The sequence below is a fragment of the Schistocerca cancellata genome, chromosome 4 (genome assembly GCF_023864275.1).
Source record: "Schistocerca cancellata isolate TAMUIC-IGC-003103 chromosome 4, iqSchCanc2.1, whole genome shotgun sequence".
In the NCBI taxonomy this organism is placed as follows: Eukaryota; Metazoa; Arthropoda; class Insecta; order Orthoptera; family Acrididae; genus Schistocerca; species Schistocerca cancellata.
In genome coordinates this window covers 836,592,399-836,616,052 of record NC_064629.1, presented here as the reverse complement: position 1 = coordinate 836,616,052, position 23,654 = coordinate 836,592,399, and the positions used below count along the sequence as shown (strand labels likewise).

At 40.9% G+C, this 23,654-nt stretch overlaps 1 protein-coding gene across 2 annotated transcripts in view; it reads right to left on the bottom strand.

The window, feature by feature from the left end:
* The window catches only part of LOC126184918 (kinesin-like protein KIF3B), a 157,791-nt gene that overhangs the window by 80,784 nt on the left and 53,353 nt on the right, over positions 1-23,654 (bottom strand). For both annotated transcript variants that reach the window (XM_049927584.1, XM_049927585.1), the window contains 3 exons: positions 9,830-9,965; positions 9,206-9,355; positions 2,388-2,550 (listed from right to left, as the gene is read on the bottom strand). In XM_049927584.1, coding sequence (XP_049783541.1) covers positions 2,388-2,550; positions 9,206-9,355; positions 9,830-9,965 — 449 coding nt within the window. The remainder of the gene's footprint in view (positions 1-2,387; positions 2,551-9,205; positions 9,356-9,829; positions 9,966-23,654) is intronic.

Genomic DNA, 23,654 nt, shown 5'->3' with positions numbered 1-23,654 from the left:
AGTTAAATAATAAATACTGACATCATATAGAATAGTGTCCTACAACTAGTTCAAAGTAAGTATCAAAGGAGCATTTCTTTTTTGTTTGTGTACTTTGTGAGAAACAAGAGCTCAAAGTTGCTTCCCCATATTCAAATTACAGAAACATTCAATGGGTAACCACAAACATAGGCTAAAATAATGGTACTATTTTTTTGCTGGAAATACTAACAAGAGTTTGAAATACAATCTCTTGTGATGCCAGTTGCCATAATGTACACAGGTGTTGCATTTAGCATTGCTGAACAATGACATATGCATTAATTTATTAAACAGCTAGACATTCAAGCACAAATTAGTACCACAAATTTCCTAACATCTAAAATAATTAAACAATGGAAAGGACAGAATATCAACAACATTGTGAGAAGGATATATATTACTCACTGTAAAGATAACACTGCATTAGTGTCGTTCAAGTTTAGTGTTATCATCAGGCCTGGTACGGTAAATAAGGTGAATGAAAAGTATCAGACAATGAGCCTGTGGAGCACATGGAGGTGTTGCACACTTGTGTGAGAGAGAGTTATCAGCACCTGACAGAGATTGAAAGGGGCCTCATTTTGGATCTCCATTTGACTGGCTGGTTAAATTGTGCAATATCCAGATTTGTGGGGCTTTCAGATGTGACACTGGTCTGATGTCGGACTGCATGGGAATGTCAGGGCATGCATACTCATTGTCAAGACTCCAGTCAAACATATCTGATCACCACATGGGAGGATCACCATATTGTGCACCAAACACATCGCAACTCGTTCAAATCTGCACTTGGCATGTGAGAACAAATAATAGAGACTCCCTGCATTATTCCATCATTCCACACCATTGTTCGGAGACTAGCAGAAGCCCTGACAGGGAATTACTATCCTATGCATAGGCTGCCATTAACACCACAGCACAAACCGCTGTACTTGGAGTGGTGCTGTGGTGGGGAAGCAGGGGCTACTGATTAATCATGTCGCATTGTGTTCAACAATGAATAATTGTTTTGCACTATCCCAAATGACCACTGCCGGTGAGTGTGGCACCAACCTGAAGAGAGGTCCCATTCTTCCAGTGTTTGGAGGGGCACAGTAATGTCACTCCTGGTATCATGTTGTAGGGAGCCATCGTGTATGACTTCAAGTCACAGCTGCTAGTGGTATACAGACATCCTGCATCCTCATGTGTTATCTATCTCACAACAATATTGCAGTGCCATTTTTACAACAGGATAATGCTCATCCACACATGGCATGTGTCTCTACAAACCATCTGTATAATGAAGAAGTACTTATGTGGCCAAGAAGATACTAGATCATTCCCCGATAGAACAAATGTGTTACCAGCATGGATGTTAACTCTGTTCCAGTGCTAGTATCTAGAATATCAAGGATATGTTAGACAGTTCTATGCCAGTTTGTCTCAGGAGAGGATGCAATGGCTTCACGACACCCTTTCCAACCAAATCTGTGCATGCATCTAGGCCAGACGGGATGCAATGTAATACTGACAAATGGCCTTGTACTGCCAAATTCTTTGGAAATTTGACTCAATTTGTAATCATTAAAATAATATCACATACCCTTTCAACTTGTGAAGTTTCATTTTGCTTTCTCTTCCACTTCTGGTTGCTCCACTTTCTTTTGTCAGACACTGTATAGACCTTTTACTTCAAAAATGTTTTATAGCTGTGCTACTCTCTTCCAATAATCTAAAACTGGGTAATTGTAGATTCACTCTCCTATCGGGAAATAAATTACAAGCAACTAAAATGCAGTATACTGTCATAAGTGCATCACAAGCACCTGGTTCATCCTCTCATTCAAGATAAAAACCCATAAACCAGGGGTTTATGCCCATTACAAAGGTGTTGACTATAACTTTGTGGACCTTTTTTCTGAATGAGAAAATATAAGATTTACATTAATTCTCATGAAATTTCAGCAATTGCAGTAAAAATATGGCTCTAAATGGTTTCAGATGCTGGAATTGCTAATAAACACTTATAGAAAATGCAAAGTTCAATTTATGATACTCATTCCTAGCAGACACGAGTCATTCCCAAACAGCCTGGGAAATCAATCAGCATTTTTATCTGCAGTAGGAGATTCAGTAAACAATTATGCCTGATGTACCAGAACACACATTCCAACTACATAGTAGCTCTTACATTAATCTGAATCTCTTCAAAGTGTGTCATCCTCCAACAAACCCACTGTAATATTAAGTGGTGAAATAGTGCTGGAATGTTGTCTAAGCTAAAAGATACAATGAATGATGGAGTACTACTGCAGTGTATTGTAACAATGTTATATGAAATATTCAAAACGTGTGTTTGAAAAATACAGAGAAAGAGATTTTACCTTTGTTCCAGTTTTACACTGTTTCTCACTTCCTGCAAGATCTACCAGATTCAATTTTCCAACTTTGACCATCTTCTGACAGCTATCAACAGTTGGACCCATCTCTACCGTAATCATGAAAATGGCATGTGATCGAGAACTTCTTTCATTCATATTAGTAGTACTGCAACAGACAGAATCTCTATCATTCCCATGGATAAGAACTGAACCACTGCACTTTTAGAGTTGCAAAAATTAGACTGAAGAATATGGACTGAGCAAAAGAAGCAGGTACTTCAGACAGAATATAAGTAGATTTCTGACTATATATAGGTGATTCAGATGCCCCATTTTTGGTTTTATGCAACCAGTGCAGTGCTTCCAAATACCACGTGCAAGATTTTCATACACACTCTCTCTCTATGCGTGAACTATTAGTCCTACAGGAAAAAAAGAACATGACCTTTTTGTAGAAAAGGTAATGTGGTTAAATTTTGTATTGGGATATATTTTCACTAGAGACCATAGTTTTCAAATTATTCAAGAAAAATATACAAAAGCGATCTTCAAATGCATTTTTCTTGAGTAACTATGGTCTCTAAAGAAAGCGTATCCCAGTACAAAAGTTAACCACATTAAATTTCCTACATAAAGGCACTGTTCATTTTTTCAGCAGGACAAACAGTTTTGCACACAGCAAGTGAGAGAATACGAAAATCTTACGCATAGTATCTGAAGGTGTTGCAGAAAATCTGTAGGTAGGGACAGCTGAATCATCCTGTATATATATTGTCAACAATGTAAGGAAAAGCTAGACTGTTACTTACCATAAAGATGACACATTAAGCTGCAGACAGGCACAACTAAAAGACACTTGCAAATTAGCTTTCAGTCACAGCCTCCATCAGAAAGGAAACACACATTTGTTCACACAAGCAAGCACAGTTCACACACATGAAAGCCATCTCTGGCAGCTCGGACCAGGTACGGTACATTACACATTACAAATTAATTTTAGTACAGTCATTACTGCATATGGTACACATATAAGTAATATAATTTTATTACAGTCATTATTATATATGATACTATGAAAGTTTCCTCTTCTGTTTCCTACATAAGATATCCAACAGTTCCTCAGCATTCATCATAGATGCAATACCTTGATGGATATGCATCAGTGACAATCCATTTAAACGATCTTCCTTCATCCTGCTGCGAAAATATGTCTTCAGATGGTGTAAGGTTGAGAAAGATTCCTCTGCAGTACAGGTTGTTGTAGGGAATGTGCACAATAACTAACACAAGACTAATATATGGCAGTGTCATTGCTCTTTTATTGGACTCTAATGGAAACTTTTTCATATTTTCGTCCATTTGTTGAAAAATTTGCATCTCTCTCTCTCTTCACGGCTACAAAACATGGGAGATCATCATTGTATGGTTCAGCATTTTGTAAAGCATGCTCTATATCTTTATCACTAAAGAATTACGAAAGCAATTTTTGTAGATGTCAGATTTTTTAACTCAGTTGTAGGGAGTCTTAATGACATTTCATTTAACAAATGATCAAGAAAAGGTATTAACACCGACAGACTTTAATACTCTTCTACAGACTATATCTGAAAATTGGGTCTGTTCAAAGCGTAGCTGTACATTGCTACGTAAACAGTTTCTGGAAGTTCTCCATTGATTATTAATATTGTTTGTCTATTTATATGTTCAATTAGCTTTTACCACTGGCTTCATTTGTGTATCAGTAGTATTCTTATGATGAGTGAGTACCAGAGCAGCACAGCTCATGATATGCACCTTCTCTTCCGCTGCCCCATCACACGCAGTCAAAGTTTAATGTATTTGTATTGTAACACCAGTATCGATTGTAAGTAGTTTATACAATGTAATTATGTGTATGTAACTAAGAAGTAGTTGTTCTTTACTGATTAAGATCTCTGAATTGTCAGAGGGAAGTGGAAGTTTGTGATGTGTGTGTTGCAAAAACTTAATAATGTTTAAAAATAATGAAACTTTATAAAATATGTCTGTTTATAAAAGATAAATTGTATGTAAAAAACTGGTTCATACTTAGGGAAGTTGTATTGTAAGGAAGGAAAAGGTGTAGGGAACCCCCTCCGCTACAGAAGGGGCTTTGCACGTGGGAAAAGGTGGATCTGGTGGTCAGTCTGGGTGGCGGCGAGAGAGAGAGAGAGAGAGAGAGAGAGAGAGAGAGAGAGAGAGAGAGAGAGAGAGAGAGAGAGAGCACATTACGCAGTCCGTGGCTAGATGTTGTACTGTTAACAACGCGGGTGCCAAGTGAAGCATTTGGGAGGCAATTGATGTTGAAATTGCCTCGGATGTGACTTTGGATGTCGTATGGTGCTCGTTACCACGGAATGGTTCTGAAATGAAGGAAATACGTGGCCAAGAAGAATTTATAAACAGCATACAACTTCAAGAGCATGGGACCACTTAGCCGCCACCTGCTTGCCACCACTATTGTGCCACTGCTCCACCAACTGCAGGAGTTCAGATATGTATCACAGTATGGACCAGTATATTGATGTGAGTGTTTTTCAATAATGATTTCAATGATAAGAAATTTGTGTTTCAACTTTGAAACTGTCCTGTTCATGAAACCAAGTAGGGTCCTATCCTAAACATGCTAAAGACAGAGTATCTTGTTTATGAAGAAGCACTAACTTGTTTCTATTTGAATGTGCCTAAGTTTCAGTGTTAAAGCATATAAATGTTGCTAGTTAAATTACTTATTTCACAGGTAAAGAGAGAGGCACTTAATTTGGAACTTATAAAAAAACTTTATTTTGCTTTTAATTGTTTCTACTTTGAATGTGCCAAAGTTTTAGTGCTAAAGGGCATAAATGTTGTTAGTTAAAATAACTTGCTTCACAAGTAATGAAATAGTCACACAATTTTGAACCTACTTGAAACTTAACTTTACCTTGAACTTATTTCTGAAGTTAATTAAGAATATTGTTAGTGTAAATTGCTACGAAGCATTGAAAGATAAATAATTTCAAGTGGGGTTAGAAATCAGTATTAGTGTGATGCAAATTGTTTAAGGACTGTGTGCATAGTTTGCTTATAAGGGAAGTGACTGTTTATGGGCCCCCACTATATTCTTTTCTATTATGAGAAAGTTAAACTAAAGATTGTTTTGCTACAGAAATCTGAGGTATTTCCATAAATGAGAGCGCGTAAAAAAAAAAAAAATGTGTTTGTACAGTGTTATCTATCTGCATTTGTGGTGTGTGTGTTAGTTAAACCAGGACTCTTGTCATACTTCATTTAGTCTCATGAGGTCTTTGATAACCCTTTGGTGCTGAATTGGTTAATGGTTGAGCTGGTGATTATTATCAATAGGAGTAAAGTGCTAATTATCTTTCTGTTATTGCCAATTTATGCAAATGATAACTACTATTTACCAAGGGTCAGTTCGTCTGGTATTTGTGTGTGTTCATTGCACTTTACCAAGAGAGAAAGAATGAAACTCCCTTTCGCTAAATTATATTTAAATTCTTTGAGATTGATGCTCCAAATTATTATGCCTAATTAGGCTGGTGACTGTTCATTATTTCATTCATAAAACACTTTCACTTCTTTCATTATTTCCTAATGTAAAGTCTTTCAGCTTTCTATTGATTGTCATAGTCACGAAATTCATGTTCAATGCCCTCTGTTCATTAGGTTAACTCATGGTCAAACATTTCAAAATTCCTCCCAGAAGGTAATACTTATTGTACATTAACGTCATATTTGGCACAACATACGAACATAGGTGTTATAGTATGTCTACGGCTACAAAGCTCAGACAGGAATGCATCAATTCCAATTCAGATTTTTTTTATTTATTTGAAGGCTAGTTTAATCAGAATTGTCTTGTCATATGTTTAATGAAGGTTTGGTTGGTTGGTTGGTTGGTTTGGGGGGGATTAAAGGGACCAGACTGCGACGGTCATCGGTCCCTTTTTCCAAAAAAAGTAAAACCACCCAAAGAGAATAAAAAACGAACAACAGGAAAGACGTCAGACGACACAGGACAAGAAATACTCCTACAGAGATCAGACGAAACAAATTAAAATCACACAGAGTGTGACAGTGGTTGGCCGACCATAAATGAAGGTTTGTTCAGCCATTTCCAGGTCATCTGTCATATACAGTAAGAAGTTTGCTGGCAGCAAAATACTGCCTAATCAATATGTGGTACATAATGCAATGACATACTACAATATAGATCTCAGAAATATCTACAAAAAAATTCTACGAGAATGTACATTTATCTTTTATGGTTAATCCATGATCATTTTGTAATGTCTTTCAGATTCAATGTGCGAGGTGCAATCAAAAGGTAGAAATTATGATTATGGGTGAACCATCGAAAGATAAGCTTATGCTCTTGTGGAGTTCTGTGCAGATCTTTTTGGGATCTACAGTTTTGTGCTTTCCAATCTGACGTAGCTCTTACTGCTTGCATAGTGTATCATAAGAGAGTGTATTGTCAACAAATTTTTTGCTGCCCTGATTCACAGTTATCAACTATTATCACCTATACCTACTGATCAATTCTTTTTAAGTAGCCTGTGTTCCTCCTCAGTTTCAAGCTATCTCCATGCCATGGAAAGGTGAAAGACAAGAGTTACTTTCACTATTATAATATTGGTATCTTATGCATTACGCACTGTGTCTTTCAAAAAGAAGTGAAGTGCTATAACATGACAAATACACTGGTCCCTGATAAAAATATCAAACTGGACAAGTACTACTTGCCCAACAAGATGACTCTGGCGAAATGCCAAAGCACATAGAATACCAAATGTACTGGTTATGTTGGAAAATCGAAACATGTAGCTTCAAATAAAGCTGTTTATAACAACTAGTGGTGGTACTATTTCTTAGTATTTAGGAAAAGAATCCAGAAATATCAAATATTTACTGAAAATATCTGAACATGTGAGCCTGATTGCAGCCCTAGACATTTACAAATTTTTCACAATGTAAAAGATTTAACTTTACATGTGTAACCAGTAAAACCTACACAGTAAATCATTTACCCACTATGCAATCACAACACTATAAACATCATCATATTTTAGTGTTCTTTTATCATAAATTCTGACAAAAAAAAAAAAGAAAGAAGAAGAAGAAATTAAATGGAGATACAACACAAGCCACACTTACCTTTCATTAATTCCAAGCTTTCTACATTTTTTTAAACTCACAATTCCCGTAAGTGCAAATTGTGATTATGTCAAGTCTCTCTCTCTCTCTCTCTCTCTCTCTCTCTCTCTCTCTCTCTGCATGTGTTTGGCATATTCAGATGACACAGTTAATTATTCATTAATGTTAACTGAACACACCAGCGTAGTTTGTTTACTGGAGTGTATTCAGAACATCAAGCAAAAGTTTAGAATTGGATAAATGCAGATTTGCTGAGTCCTACATCATGTATCTTGCTCACATTATTACGTTTGGAGGAGTAAATCGAGTCCCTCAACTAAAAAAGTGCCTTGGAACACTTTCCTACTTCTAAAAATATTTAGGAGTTGCAATATTTTTTTAAGATTAATTGATTAGATTCAGTTTTCGTTCCATAGACCCAAAAATTAGATGATTCTCATGGGTGTGGAACATGTCTAATTATTACTTTATTTTGTTAAAGATAACACAACTGCAACCAAAACTGTTACAAAATTGTTAACAAAGGGAATATCTTTTCTATGGCAACCAGAATATAAAACTTTGTTATTAATGTGGTAACAGCAGAAAAAGCACAGTGATTACCGATCATGCCACTACTTCTTGGCTACTAAATATTTAAAAACTCTTTGCAGTCAATTAATGTGTAAGTTATTGAAATTCAGTGAATAATATTACATTATACAAAATGAGAAGGTAAATCATCACCAAAACTCTGATGAATGAGGTAGAAAAGTCTGAATTTTACGAGCAGATGAATTGCTCATACTGATTCAGAAATGTTCATAAAATTGACAATGACTGCTAAAACTACTTCATGTTGCCACAATTTATGACACTGGATGGATGTGTACTACAAGACATCAAACAAGAATTGTCTAGCAGTACTAAAGTCACTAGGTCAATGAATTACCCATCAGTGCCATGATACCGTACAAGTATGTAGCAAAGGTAAGCAAAACACCCAGCATCACCCTGTAACCAAGTAGAGGTGGGCATTGTGCAAATGTTTTGGAATGAGACATATGTGCACATTGGTCCTGGGAAATGTGTGTCCAATATGCATCATACAAAACTCATTTGCAAACCTTATCCAAATCATATCAAACAGTAGATCTTGATGCAACTTCTAGATTTTTATTCATGGTTTATTTAATTAATATTACACAAGAACCTGTTACAAAGCTTCTGCTAATCATTAAGTAGTGCTTTTGTATAGACTATAGGCTATCACGACTGCCAAAGGAACTAATTTCATGTCAAGTCACTATATAAATTTATGAAGATTAAGAAGTGATATAATACCTGATTCTACCACAAAGGCAATGTAACAGTAGAAAGAAACCACAAAACCATTACAGAACTGTTACCATAATATTAAATCAAACAGATGATGGGTATAACAAAAACAATCAATCTAGATCACTACTAAAGTTTATTTGTTCTGGTAACTGGTTTCAGTCAAACATGACCATCTTCAGACCACTAAGTCCAAATTTAACCAAATGATCCAAGTATGATACAGCTCACTACCATACAAACTAACACAGTAACATAGTTACTGTTACAGTTGAGATCTTCTCCATTAGAGTTTGCTGGTGCATAAAAACATTCCAAAAACTCACCCAATACTCCTATTTTGGTTTCCACGTGTCATAATTCTTTCAATTTCTTTAACATTTCTACATATATACGACGAAAGATCTTGTACATAAACACCTTCTGCCCCTTCTCTCAACTCATGTTTCTTTTCTGGATTCTTGTTCAAGAGATCTCTGAAAATGATAAAACGATAAACTGATAAAAAATTCAAGTTCTTAGCACAATTAAAAAAGAACAAAAGAAAGGCTACATGGTAAAACATGACAATGGTGTATAGGACCCACAAAAAAAATTTATGTTCACTGGACAATAATGAAATCAGTGTGCATTGGTAGCTCAGTTGTTACACCAGTAAACCACCAAACCTGACTGCCATGTATAGAACAGCTTCAAACATCTGATTACTTTAGAAATAAGTTACCATGTTAAATATATGCCTTGAAGCACAAAAGTGAGAAAAAGTTTAGAAAAGATTTGAAATTATGCTTAAAGTTTGTTGGAAATGGCCAAGTGCTCCATTATGAAACAGTTTATGAATATAAACTGAGTAAGTTGCACTCCATTTTAAGCAACAGGCTATTTAGCAAGCAAGCCTAAAAATTATGTTAAGTACCAGAAAAATTATAGTGTACATTATGTACACATACCTTATTTCTTCTTGATAGATTTCCAAATATGAGGATCGGACTAAATATTCCATATTTGAGGAACGGGCAATGTGACTAAATATCTGATCAAATGAACGGGGTATTATTCCTTTCTCAGTCTGATTCAGCCGGGACCCTGCAACAGTACACAATATCAAAATTTTATGTTATGGGATTAAATTACTTCACTTTTTTTGCCTAAATGCGGAAAATATATGCCAAACAGAAATGTTATATGCCATGATTTCTCTTCTGTTCATTGTTAATTTGCTTCACATTTTTCTCTGCAAAATTACCAAGCAAACTATTTTCTTACTTATCAGTGTATTTCATAATTGTCTGAAATCTAGATGCAAATTTAGTGACGTGTGAAACAAGAAGTATCTGCAAGATTAGACACTCCTCTGTGATAAAAAAATTGGTGCAGTGAACGTAGTAGAAAATACATTCAAGATAGTACCATTTAAACATCACGAAATATTTATGACCCTCTTCTGCATAGTGTTAATCACCAATGAGGAAATGTTAAACAACTCTCAATTAAGTCTAATTAATCCACAAGAAACTATATACATTTCATAGTATAGTAGTTTAATGAGTTTCAGAGAAGTAAAATCCCCCCACAAATAGGTATTACATACCTATGAATGAAATTTAACAATAAAATGGACACTGTGAAATGACTAACTGAAAAAAAAAATTTAAACTGGAAGTATCATTGTAGGCCTAAAAACTTTGTTACAACACATTAAAGGTGAATAATGAGGTTTATCATCCTAGTTTTGATAGAGACAGCAGATTAAGATTTGACATATTAGTCTCCTTGTGCACATCAGACTGGTTTCAACAATCCACATGCATCTGTAGAGGCAATCTCCGTTGTATTCTATATACAAGCCTTTAAACATCACCTGTACACAAGGTTACACCATGCAAAGAGTGAACGTAACTGAATTCTGACAGGGGTATATTGTGTATCAAAAATTTAAGGTATTATCTTGTAGTTTCGGCCTTATGCAAAATATACCACAACGCAAAACTTTAATGGTGAAGTAATAAAAGTAATGGGGCAGATAAAAAAAGAAGTTTTGGTGTGCAAACTAGCACAAAAGGGGTGAATAAATGATCAGCTCTTTATGCCTTAAAATTGGAATGTATTATGAATTATGAAATATCTTCTAATGTGAGTGTGGCTGCAAAAAACAATTATTGTAGTTCAATCACAAAATGATTTTTGGAGGTGACACATACAATATTACAGATATTTAGTTAACCACTCTTTGAACATTTTGTGGTTCATGGTATGAGTAGTGTTCCCACACATTTTCTAACTCCAATATGGAAAATACAATGGTTGATTTTATCTGCTTGAAAATCATGACCCCCACATATCTGGGCAGTATTATCCTTGCTGATAAACATGCAACACTGTTTTAATAGCATATGCAATAAATAACAGAAGCATGCAAGGTATATCAATAATGGGGCATTTGGCATTAACGAGATGGACAGCAGCAAAATAAGCACACTGATGAGGGATGACAGTCACTGTGAAGCTGACAGCAATCCCAATTTATGTTATTTTGTTAATGCCACAAGTGACTTATTGCAGATACGAGGGGCATTCAATAAGTAACACAACACTTTTTTTTTCTAAAAGCATGTTAGTTATACTCAGTATTCCAGTACACCATATTATTCCCCATTCTTTTGGCTACAAAACCCTATTTTTCAACATAATCTCCATTCAATGCAATGGCTTTACACCACCTTACTGGTAGGGCCTGTATGCCCACATGGTACCCCTCTACTCGTCGACATCGGTGCCAACATCTTGCTGCACAAAAACCTCCCCATCATCCACATACTGTTTCGTGCAAAGTGCATCCTTCACTGGGCCTAATAGACAGAAATCCGAAGGCTGGTTGGAACGCGAGAGATCAGTCAGGCTTTTGCAACTTTGTTGCAGTGACAGATGCCTTGCCCAACAACTCACCATGCTTTTGTTCACTGCCAAGTCTTTCTAGACATTCTGCAAGTGCCTATGAACATATCTGTGGTGCTCTTGTTTACCACCAAAAGAAACTCAACAACAGCTCTCTGCTTGGAATGCACGTCCATAACAGATGTCATCTTGAAGGTGATATATAGTGACGCCACCCATCTGAGCTTCGTGAAACCACAGGGGCTGTAGCAGGAATATTTTACAACAACCCACAACAAATTTTACAACCAAACTTGACTGGGAAAAAACAAATGTGTTGCATTACTTATTGAACACCACTTGTATTTGTTTATTCAATTACCAGTTTTGATAAATTTGATCATTTTCAGATTGGTCTAAATGCAGGAATGTGCATATGTTGTAAAAAATGTACATACTGCCCCTAAAGGATATCTACTGGATCTTTTGGAAGAGAGAGAGATTTTTGGGAACAGGAAATGCCACCCCTCTAAACTTTCTAATGAGCAGAGTGATTTTACTCCAAACACCTATTTTTCATTATATGACAAGTTGAAACTTCCTGGCAGATTAAAACTGTGTGCCCGACCGAGACTCGAACTCGGGACCTTTGCCTTTCGCGGGCAAGCGCTCTACCATCTGAGCTACCGAAGCACGACTCACGCCCGCGAAAGGCAAAGGTCCCGAGTTCGAGTCTCGGTCGGGCACACAGTTTTAATCTGCCAGGAAGTTTCATAACAGCGCACACTCCGCTGCAGAGTGAAAAACTCATTCTGGAAATATGACAAGTTGTTATAGGTCCTATATCCCACTAGATCTCAACTTCTCCCCCTGCCATCCACATTTTTCTTACTTTGGTTTCTGAGAGTCTGTTGTGCCTGCAACCTTTTTATCGTGTTTTGAAACACTGCTTCCAATTTGTTTATTTTTGTATCGTACATGTCACATGGGTTGGGTACTAACTTCTATGATTTGAGAGGTAGTTGTCATTGTTGTACTTTTGCTTAGCCTTGGAGCTTTTATTAATTTTATTTCTCATTCTGTCCATTTTAACTATGTCTTGGCCCCATGCCACCAGCGGTTCCTCAGATCTGTTTTTGGTATGCCCACTGTGCCTGTGACTTTTTTATCATTTAACAAGCTGCTGTCAGTTAACATTGTAGTAATGCATATGGTACATACACTTATTTGCAGCTGTCCTTCAGAATTTGAACTACTATTTCTCTTTTGACTCTAGCTCCTTTTTAATTGTATTTTACGTATTAAATTTAGTTGTATACATCTACATCTATATCAATGTGGATAATCTGCAAATCACATTTAAGTGCCTGGCAGAGGGTTAATCAAGCCTTCTTCACAATAATTCTCTGTTATTCCAATCTTGTACAGTGCACGGAAAATCTAACACCAATATCTTTCCGTGTGAGCTCCGATTTCCCTTATTTTATTATGATGATTGTTTCTTCCTATGCACCGGGTGATCAAAAAGTCAATATAAATTTGAAAACTTAATAAACCACGGAATAGAGGTAAAAATTGACACACATGCTTGGAATGGCATGGGTTTTATTAGAGAGAGAGAAAAAAAAAAAAGGTTCACAAAATGTCCAACAGATGGCGCTGGACAGGAAAACGTCAGTGAGTGCGTATGGCAATTGTGCATAAAAGGAGTTGTAATGAGAGAGAGAATCAGATGCGCCAGCAGTTGCAGCATGTTGACGTTACCTGAAAAGGCGCTTTTAGTGAAGCTGTATTATCGGAATGGCGAATGTGCTAGTTCAGCATTACAATCCTATAGCCATAGGAAGGGGATTCGAACGGGTAAAGATCCGTTGACAAATGCAGCTGTTGTGAGAATGATTTCGAAGTTCGAAGCCATGGGTTGTTTAGACGACAGACCCTGTAGTGGCCGACCGAGCACAAGACATAATGCTGCTGAGACAGTTCAGGAAGAAATGGAGACTGTAGCGGGTTCGTGTATGCAGGGGAAGTCAGCGCTCGTGCAGTCGCAAGTTGCACCGGCATTCCATACACCACGATTTGGTTGGCAGTTAGGTGTACTCTCCGATGCTATCTGTACAAAATCCATCGGCATCATGAACTGTTACCTGGCGATTTAGTGAAGCGGAGGCATTTGCTGTGTGGGCATGTCAAAAGATGGTGGAAGATTACGATTGGTTGAGTAACATGTTGTGGACCAATGAAGCTCATTTCACACTCCGAGGGTCTGTCAACGCCCACAACTGCAGAATTTGGGCTACCGCAAATCCTAGATCTGTCATGGAAACTCCATTGCACGACGAGAAAGTCACAGTATGGGTTGGATTTACCACATCTACCATTATCAGGCCTCTTTTTCTTCGAGGTAATGCGTGATTCTGGTTTTGTAACTGCTTCCGTGATGGGTGAGAGGTACACCGATATGTTAAGAATCGCATCATCCCCAGCCTGGCTGATAAACACCTGCTGGAACGTACGATGTTTATGCAGGATGGCGCTCCACTCCATATTGCTAGACGCGTGAAAGATCTCTTGTGCTCGTCGTTTGGTGATGATTGTGTGCTCAGCTGCCACTTTCGTCCTGCTTGGCCTCGCAGGTCCCCAGATCTCAGTCCGTGCGATTATTGGCTTTGGGGTTACCTGAAGTCACAAGTGCATAGTGATCGAACGACATCGCTAGGGATGTTGAAAGAGAACATCCGATGCCAATGCCTCACCACAACTCCAGACATACTTTACAGTGCTGTTCACAACATTATTCCTTGACAAAAGCTATAGTTGAGGAATGATGATGGACATATTGAGCATTTCCTGTAAAGAACATCATCTTTGCTTTGTCTTACTTTGTTATGCTAATTATTGCTATTCTGATCAGATGAAGCGCCATCTGTTGGCCATTTTTTGAATATATATATTGTTTTTTTTTTTTTTTTTTTTTTTTTTTTTTTTTTTGTTCTAATAAAACCCCATGTCATTCCAAGCATGTGTATCAATTTGTACCTCACTATCTACATTATTCTGTGATTTATTCAGTTTTCAAATTTATACTGACTTTTTGATCACCCGGTACATTAGCATCAACACAATATTTTCACATGTGGAGGAGAAAATTGATGATTGAAATTTTGTGAGAAGATTCTGCCGCAATGAAAAATGCCTTTGTTTTAATGATGTCCACCCCCAAATCCTGTATCATTTCAAGAGACACTCTCCCCCATATTTCGTGATAATACAAAACGTGCTGCCTGTATTTTAACTTTCTTGATGTACTCTGTCAATCCTATCTGGTAAGGATCCCATACTGTGCAGCAGTATTCTAAAAGAGGACGAATCAGTGTACTGTAGGCAGTCTCTTTAGTAGATCTGTTACATTTTCTGAGTGTCCTGCCAATAAAACACAGTCTTTTGTTAGCCTTCACCACATTTTCTGTGTGTTCCTTCCAATTTAAGTTGTTCTTAACAGTAATTCCTAGGTATTTAGTTGAATTTACATCCTTGAAATTTGACTGATTTATCGTGTAACCGCAGTTTAACGAATTACTTTTAGCACTCATGTGGATGACCTCACATTTTTTGTAATTTAGGGTCACAATTGCCAATCATCATCAGGTTACCTTCCATTCAGAAAGTGGATGCACTCAGTGACTTATGTGGCTTATAAATTATAGAGTACAGCAATCAGTCGTCTTTTTTAGATTTTATTACGCAAAACCAGATTTCGGCTCGTGGCTAGCCATTCTCAATGCCCTATTTTCTATTCTCGATGCACTTAAGTCCCCATTGTTCGGGCGTCAGTCACATTTCTTTGAATGCTACTGTCTACTAATGACAGCATCATCTGCAAACAACCTGAGACGGAAGCTCAGATTGTTTCCTAAATCATTTATATAGATAAGGAACAGCAAAGGTCCTATAACACCTTGGGGAACGCCAGAAATCACTTTTGTTTTACTTGATATCTTTCCATCAATTACTACATTCCTAACTTTGTATTATACTGTTCTAAACTGTAATTTGCCAACTACATTTAGTGAGCATGCCCCCTCTCAGCTGTTTGCAACGGTGTTGTAAGCACAGGCCACAATCATTTGAGAAAATAAGTATCATCAGCTTTGGACAGAGGTATGGGCTGCGTGGAGCAATCAGGACATTGATGATAATGTGGGCTGAAGTCTACTAAGTTACATTTAATGGCCTGAGAGGAAGAAAGTCTCCCGAGATGCTTAGAAAAGCTGATTTTGGAAGGAAGAGGAGTAGTAGTTGGCTTGGTAGGAAGGGAATAAGGGTGCAAACACTTAAGTATTCGATTTAAGAACAATTTATTTCCCAATAGTTTAACCTTCTTTGGAGAGGTGTCTTTAGTGGCTGTTATTTTCTGTATAAGTAAAGGATCTGACAGACAGGGTAAGCAGCAGTGTGTGACTCTTTGCTGATGATGCTGTGGTGTGTGGGAAGGTGTCGAAGTTGAGTGACTGTAGCAGGATACAAGATGACTTAGACAAAATTTCTAGTCAGTGTGACAAATGGCAGGTGTAGAAAAATTTAAGTTAATACATATGAGTAGTAAAAACAAACCCATAATGTTCAAATACAATACTATTAGTGTGCTGCTTGACACAGCCATGTCGATTAAACACCTATGCATACTGCTGAAAAGCAATATGAAATGGAATGAAGATGCGAGGATGATAGTAGGAAGATGGATGGTCGACTTCGGTTAACTGGGAGAATTTAAGGAAAGTGCAGTTCATTTGTGAAGGAGATTGCAAAAAGAACACTACTGACACTACTGTGACACATTGTTGAGTACTGTTTGAGCATTTGGGATCCATATCAGGTCGGATTAAATGAAGACAGAATCAAATCAGAGGGACGCTTCTGGATTCATTACTAATAGGCTCAAATAACTCACAAGTATTGTTGAGATGCTTCAGGAACTCAAATGGGAATCACTGGAGGGAAGGAAACATTCTTTTTGAGCAGCACTTTTGAGAAAATTTAGAGAGCCAATATTTGAGGCTGACTATGGAATGGTTCTACTGCAGTCAACGTACATTTTGCATAAGGACCATGAAGATACGCAGGCATACAAATAGTCTTCTTCTTTTTTTTTTTGTTATGGTTTTATGGCGCAAAACTGCTAAGGTCATTAGTGCCCGGTCTGTGACTTAGGAAACAGTAAAAAAACGAAAACGGAAACTAGCAGCAATAGAAACGAAAGTCATAAAATTGGAGAAACTAAAACCAGAAGGAAGGCTTAAAAATTCACTACAGAAGGGGGTTGGTTGTCCCAAAAAAACTTCAAATGACTGACGTCATTTCACTGGCACGAATGAACTCTAGAACGCGATCGGCCGATCGCATGTCATCTGCTAAAATTGACGATATATCAGGCGACAGCTGTAAACGGGTGCGTAACGGAGTAAAATAGGGGCACTCAATTAAAAGGTGTCTTACCGTCCACAACTGAGAGCAGTGGGGACAGAGTGGGGGAGGATCGCCGCTTAAAAGATGTCTATGGCTAAAAAGACAGTGCCCTATCCGGAGTCTAGTTAAAATTACCTCCTCCCGACGACGCGTTCGGGAGGAAGAGGTCCAAGCACAAGGAAGAGTTTTCACGTCCCGCAATTTATTTTGGGGAAGTGTCGACCAGTGCGCGTGCCATAAATGAACAACACGACGACATAAAACGCTCCGTAGATCGGCGACGGGAATCAATGGAATAGCTGGCCGAAGAAGAGAGACTGCAGCCTTGGCTGCAATATCGGCCGCCTCATTTCCGCAGATACCAACGTGTCCCGGGAGCCAGAGGAACGCCACCGAGACGCCCCCCAGGTGGAGCAAGCGCAGACAGTCCTGAATCCGGTGGACCAGAGGGTGCACAGGGTAAAGAGCTTGGAAACTGAGGAGAGAGCTGAGAGAATCGGAGCAGATAACGTACTGTATCCGCTGATGGCGGCGGATGTAGTGGACAGCCCGGAGAACAGCGTAAAGCTCCGCAGTATAGACCGAACACTGGTCGGGAAGCCGAAAGTGATTTGGGGTGTCGCCAACAACATAGGCACTCCCTACACCTAACGATGTTTACGAGCCATCGGTGTAAATAAATGTGGCTTCCGTCATTTGTGCACATAGAGCAGCAAATGCCCGACGATAAACAAGTGAAGGGGTACCATTCTTGGGAAATCGACAAAGGTCACGGAGCAGGCAGATCCGGGGACGGAGCCAAGGCGGTGCTGTACCCCAAGTTGTCAAGAAGGTTTTAGGAAAGCGGAAGGAAAGAGAATGGAGCAGTTGACGGAAGCGGACTCCCGGTGGTAGTAGGGAGGAGGGGCGGCCTGCATACCCTACATCAAAGGAGGTGTCGAAAAATATGTCATGGGCTGGATTAGCAGGCATGGAAGACAGATGGCTGGCATAACGGCTCAGAAGGACTGCTCGCCGATTGGACAGCGGAGGTTCAGCAGTCTCAGCATAAAGGCTTTCCACAGGGCTGGTGTAAAAAGCTCCAGACACTAAACGTAATCCACGGTGGTGGATAGAGTCGAGACGCCGAAGAATAGACGGCCGAGCAGAGGAGTAGACTATGCTTCCATAGTCCAATTTCGAGCGCACTAAGGCGCGATAGAGGCGGAGAAGGACCACTCGGTCCGCTCCCCAGGAGGTACCATTCAGGACACGGAGGGTGTTGAGGGCTCGCAGACAGCGAGCCGAAAGATACGAAATGTGGGAGGACCAGCATAGTTTTCTGTCAAACATAAGACCCAAGAATTTAGCGACGTCTGAAAATGGAAGGTTGACAGGTCCTAGATGTAAGGAGGGTGGAAGAAACTCCTTACGTCGCCAAAAATTAACACAAACGGTCTTACTGGGAGAAAAACGGAAGCCGGTTTCGATGCTCCAAGAGTGGAGGCGATCGAGACATCCCTGAAGACGTCGTTCAAGAAGGCTGGTCCGTTGAGAGCTGTAGTAGATCGCAAAATCGTCCACAAAGAGGGAGCCCGAGACATCAGGAAGGAGACAATCCATAATTGGATTGATGGCAATGGCAAACAGTACAACACTCAGCACGGAGCCCTGGGGTACCCCGTTTTCTTGGGAGAAAGTACGGGAGAGAGTAGTGTTCACCCGCACCCTAAATGTGCGCTCTGCCATAAATTCGTGAAGGAAAAGGGGCAGCCGACCTCGAAAGCCCCAAGAGAACAGTGTACGGAGGATACCTGTCCTCCAACTGGTATCGTATGCGCTCTCCAGATCAAAAAATATTGCTACTGTTTGGCGTTTCCGGAGAAAATTATTCATGATATAAGTGGAGAGAGCAACTAGATGGTCAACTGCAGAACGATGCTTTCGGAATCCGCATTGGGCAGGTGTTAAAAGGCTGTGGGATTCCAGCCACCAAGCTAAACGGTAATTCACCATATGCTCCAAAACCTTACAGACACTACTCCTGAGAGAAATGGGGCGATAGCTAGAGGGGAGATGTTTGTCCTTTCCAGGTTTCGGAACAGGAACAACGACAGCTTCCCGCCATCGTCGGGGAAAAGTACTGTCGGTCCAAATTCGATTATAAAGGCGAAGGAGGTAACGCAGACTATGGGTTGATAAATGCAGCAACATTTGGACGTGGATACCATCCGGTCCTGGGGCGGAGGAGCGAGAAGAAGAGAGTGCATGTTGGAGTTCCTGCATGGAGAAAACAGTATTGTAGCTTTCACGATTTGGAGAGGAGAAAGCAAGAGGTCGCGCTTCCACTGCACGTTTCTTCAGGAGAAACGCTGGCGGGTAATTGGAAGAGCTTGAAACCTCAGCAAAGTGCTGACCCAATGAGTTAGAAATTGCGACGGGGTCCACTAATGTATCATGCGCAACAGTGAGCCCAGAGACCGGGGAGAAACTAGGCGCGCCTGAGAACCGTGGAAGCTGACTCCAAACTTCTGAGGAGGGAGTGAAGGTGTTAAATGAGCTAATAAAAAATTTCCAGCTTGCCTTCTTGCTATCGCGGATGACGCGACGGCATCGCGCACGGAGCTGCTTATACGGATACAGTTGGCCAAAGTAGGATGGTGACGGAAAATGCGAAGAGCACGTCGCCGCTCACGTAGTGCGTCACGGCATGCCTCGTTCCACCAAGGAACTGGGCAATTCGGAGGTGCGTGGTATTGAACGTTCCGTAAGAATAACGTCGGTAATATGTGCGACCTCATCGTCGAAGCTGGGAAAGCGACGGTCATCGAATGTCGCTAGAGACGAAAAAAGTGTCCAATCGGCTTGGGCAAACTTCCAGCGTCGCGGGCGCATATATGGCAGTTGAGGCTGCAGTCTGAGGACACATGGAAAGTGGTCACTCGAGTGTGTATCATCAAGGGCGAACCATTCGAAGCACCGAGCTAGCGGAACAGTACCGACCGCAAGGTCCAAATGAGATAAATTTGTCGTGGAGGCAGACAAAAATGTGGGGACCCCAGTGTTGAGGCAAACTAGATCCGCTTGGTGGAAGACGTCTAGCAATATGGAGCCACGTGGACAAGGATGTGGAGATCCCCAAAGCGGGTGGTGGGCATTGAAGTCCCCAACCAGCAAATAGGGGGGGTGGAAGCTGACTAAGAAGATGAAGGAGATCAGCTCGTGCCATTGGTGTGGACGATGGAATGTATACAGTACAAAGAGAGAACGTGTATCCGGAAAGGGAAAGACTGACGGCGACAGCTTGGAAGGAAGTGTTTAAGGGGATTGGGTGATAACGGAGAGTATCATGGAGAAGAATTATGAGTCCTCCATGGGCTGGAGAGCCTTCAACAGAGGGGAGATCATATCGGACGGACTGAAAATGAGGGAGAACAAAGCGGTCATGGGGACGCAGCTTTGTTTCCTGAAGACAGAAGATGACCGGCGAGTAGGATCATAAGAGGATCGACAATTCATCCCTATTGGCTCAAATGCCGCGGATATTCCAGTGGATAATGGACTTGGGGTGAACAGAAAATGGAGGAATGTGACCAAAGTTGCTGTCAACTCAAAGACTGTTCGGAGCTAGCGACCGACAGCATGGAATGGCAGTCAGCCGAAGGCAGAAGATCCTGATCCATAGGTTGGTCAGGAGCAGCTCCTGCCACCAGCGATCGGCCGGTTGACCGGCCACCAGCAGGGCGCCTCGGCGACACAGAAGACGGCCGAGGGCGATTTCCGCTAGGTGGTGCTGTAGATGGGACACGCCTTGGCAGAGAAGGAGAGGAACTGGGTTTCTTTGTAGCCTTCTTAGAAGTATGATGTTTAGATGAAGGAGGAACCGATGGTTGGGAAGTTGCGGTACGTAAAAGCTCTTCACGAGTATGCTCTTTTTTGGAAGGCTTGGTGTCGGACTTTGGGGCTTGAGATTTAGCAGAACCCGATGAAGGGTGAGCCATAGAGTGGGCAGGAGAAAGTGGTGAGGTTGAACGGGCGATCTTTGCGCTGGCCGATCTGACGACTGTGGCACTAAAGGTGAGGTCGCAAGTCTGCGTGGCCGCCTCCTTTGTTGGCCGAGGAGAAGCAAGGACAGTGCTGTATTTTCCTGTCTGAGGCACGGTGGGCTGGCTACTGGCGAATAATTTTCGAGCAGCAAAGGTCGACACCTTTTCCTTCACTCTTATTTCCTGGATGAGCTTTTCGTCCTTAAAAACAGGGCAATCTCGAGAGGAAGCAGCGTGGTCACCCATACAGTTGATGCAGCGAGGGGATGGAGATGGACAAGCACCCTCATGGGCATCCTTGCCACACGTAACACATTTGGCCGGATTGGAACAGGACTGGCTGGTGTGATTGAACCGCTGACACCGATAGCAACGCGTAGGGTTTGGGACATAAGGGCGAACGGAAATTATCTCATAGCCTGCTTTGATTTTCGATGGGAGTTGAACTTTGTCAAATGTCAAGAAGACAGTGCCGGTTGGAATGATGTTCATGTCAACCCTTTTCATAACTCTATGAACAGCCGTTACGCCCTGGTCAGACAGGTAGTGCTGAATTTCTTCGTCAGACAATCCATCAAGGGAGCGTGTATAAACGACCCCACGCGAGGAATTTAAGGTACGGTGCGGTTCCACCCGGACAGGGAAGGTGTGGAGCAGAGAAGTACGCAGCAATTTTTGTGCCTGGAGGGCATGGAGGGCACTGACTGTTTCTAACAACAGGGTGCCATTCCGTAATCTGGAACAAGACTTTACAGGACCTGCAATTGCGTCGACACATTTCTGAATAATGAAAGGGTTGACCGTGGAGAAGTCGTGACCTTCGTCAGACCGAGAAACAACAAGGAACTGTGGCAACGATGGAAGAACTGTCTGTGGCTGAGACTCAGTGAACTTACGTTTGTGAGCAGACATAGTGGAAGGTGAGGAAACCATTGCGGAAGAATCCCCCATGATTACCAGCGTCTCCGATGGCGCGCTCCTCCCTTGTGGGGGCCATCACTGAGGGCTCTCCCGCCTTAGGTGATTGTTCACACCTCAGGTCACACCTCCCGACAAATGGACAGAGGGACCAATTGGCACTTTCGGAAGGTATCAGCTCAGGTAATCACCCCTCCCTGGGCCTGGCCGTTACCAGGGGGTTTGTACGTGTCCTACCTGTCTACCCGGGGTGGGGAATTACGCGTTACCCCGTCACCGGCTACGCATGGAAGTGCGTGGGTCGGCCTTCAGACACGCACAGGGAGGAAAAAAGAGAAAGGGAAAGGAAAGAAGAGGGGTCTCAAACGCCGCAGCGGAGAAAAGTGCAGAGAGAAGCGGGAAGGAAAAGAGAAGGACAGAGGAAGGACGAAGACTTGCAAGTATAGAAAGCAAGGAATTTGTAACAGTTTAGAGCGTCCGTCTCCGGACGTAGGCACAAACCATACTCCCAGAGGGGGAGAAAGGGAAGGAAAGAGCCAGAGGTGAGGGGGGGCGAAGATGGGGGAGGGGGAAGGATGAGGAAAGGGAAGGTATGCAGCCCGGAAAGGAAGGAGGGCCACATTAGCTCGGGGTCCCGTGCTCGCTACGCACGTGTCCACAAAAGAGTTGTGAACCCCCTGGGGGGAAATAGTCCTCTTTCGCGCTCTTTATTTGTGAGTGGAACAGAAACAGAAATGACTGCCAACACCATATGGTGGCTTGTGGATACAGATGTCGATTTACATCTTTGCAAATCAATGAGTACACCCTACCACTCTATGTGTTAGTCCTTTCCAGCAACTCCCATTTCCTGTGTTCTATCTTTCGCTATCAGAGATGAGCACTCTGCTTGCAATATCTCCCGACAACATGCAATCAAATAGTTTAAACACAGTGGGAGACAAGTACAAGACAGCACTGGTTTCTCTTTAAATTCTGACACATAGAAAATATCAAATATTACTTGTTGCACTAATAGAGGCAATCTCTACAGTGTTTGTTCTTTTCTAACAGGCAAAAAACTCAAGACAATAACTGTTGCTGGATACTTATTGGAAACTCAATTGTCCTCCCTTCAATGTGTATGGACTTCTCATACTTTTTACTGCATCAGCATCAAACTGTCACTCTACAGTGAGTGTCCCTTAGAACTCGGTTGCTGTGCTGCTTGCTCCTAGCTGCTTCATGGTAATCACTGTCTTGTCCCCATGCACTGGCCATTTATGTGCTGATTTTTCAGGTATTTTTGGATGAGTTTCTTCCATTGAGATGTTTTCACCGTACTCTTTTAAAGTTCTTCCTACAGATTCTTCCAGGTTCTCAAACATTTTGGCTGTATCAAAGTGTCTGCTACTCACCTTGGTGCCCAAGGGTGATGTCCTTGCCAAACCATTTCAGCACTGTTAGTTCCTCTGCAGACTGTCAACAAGTCTGACTTCATACGGAGTGCTGG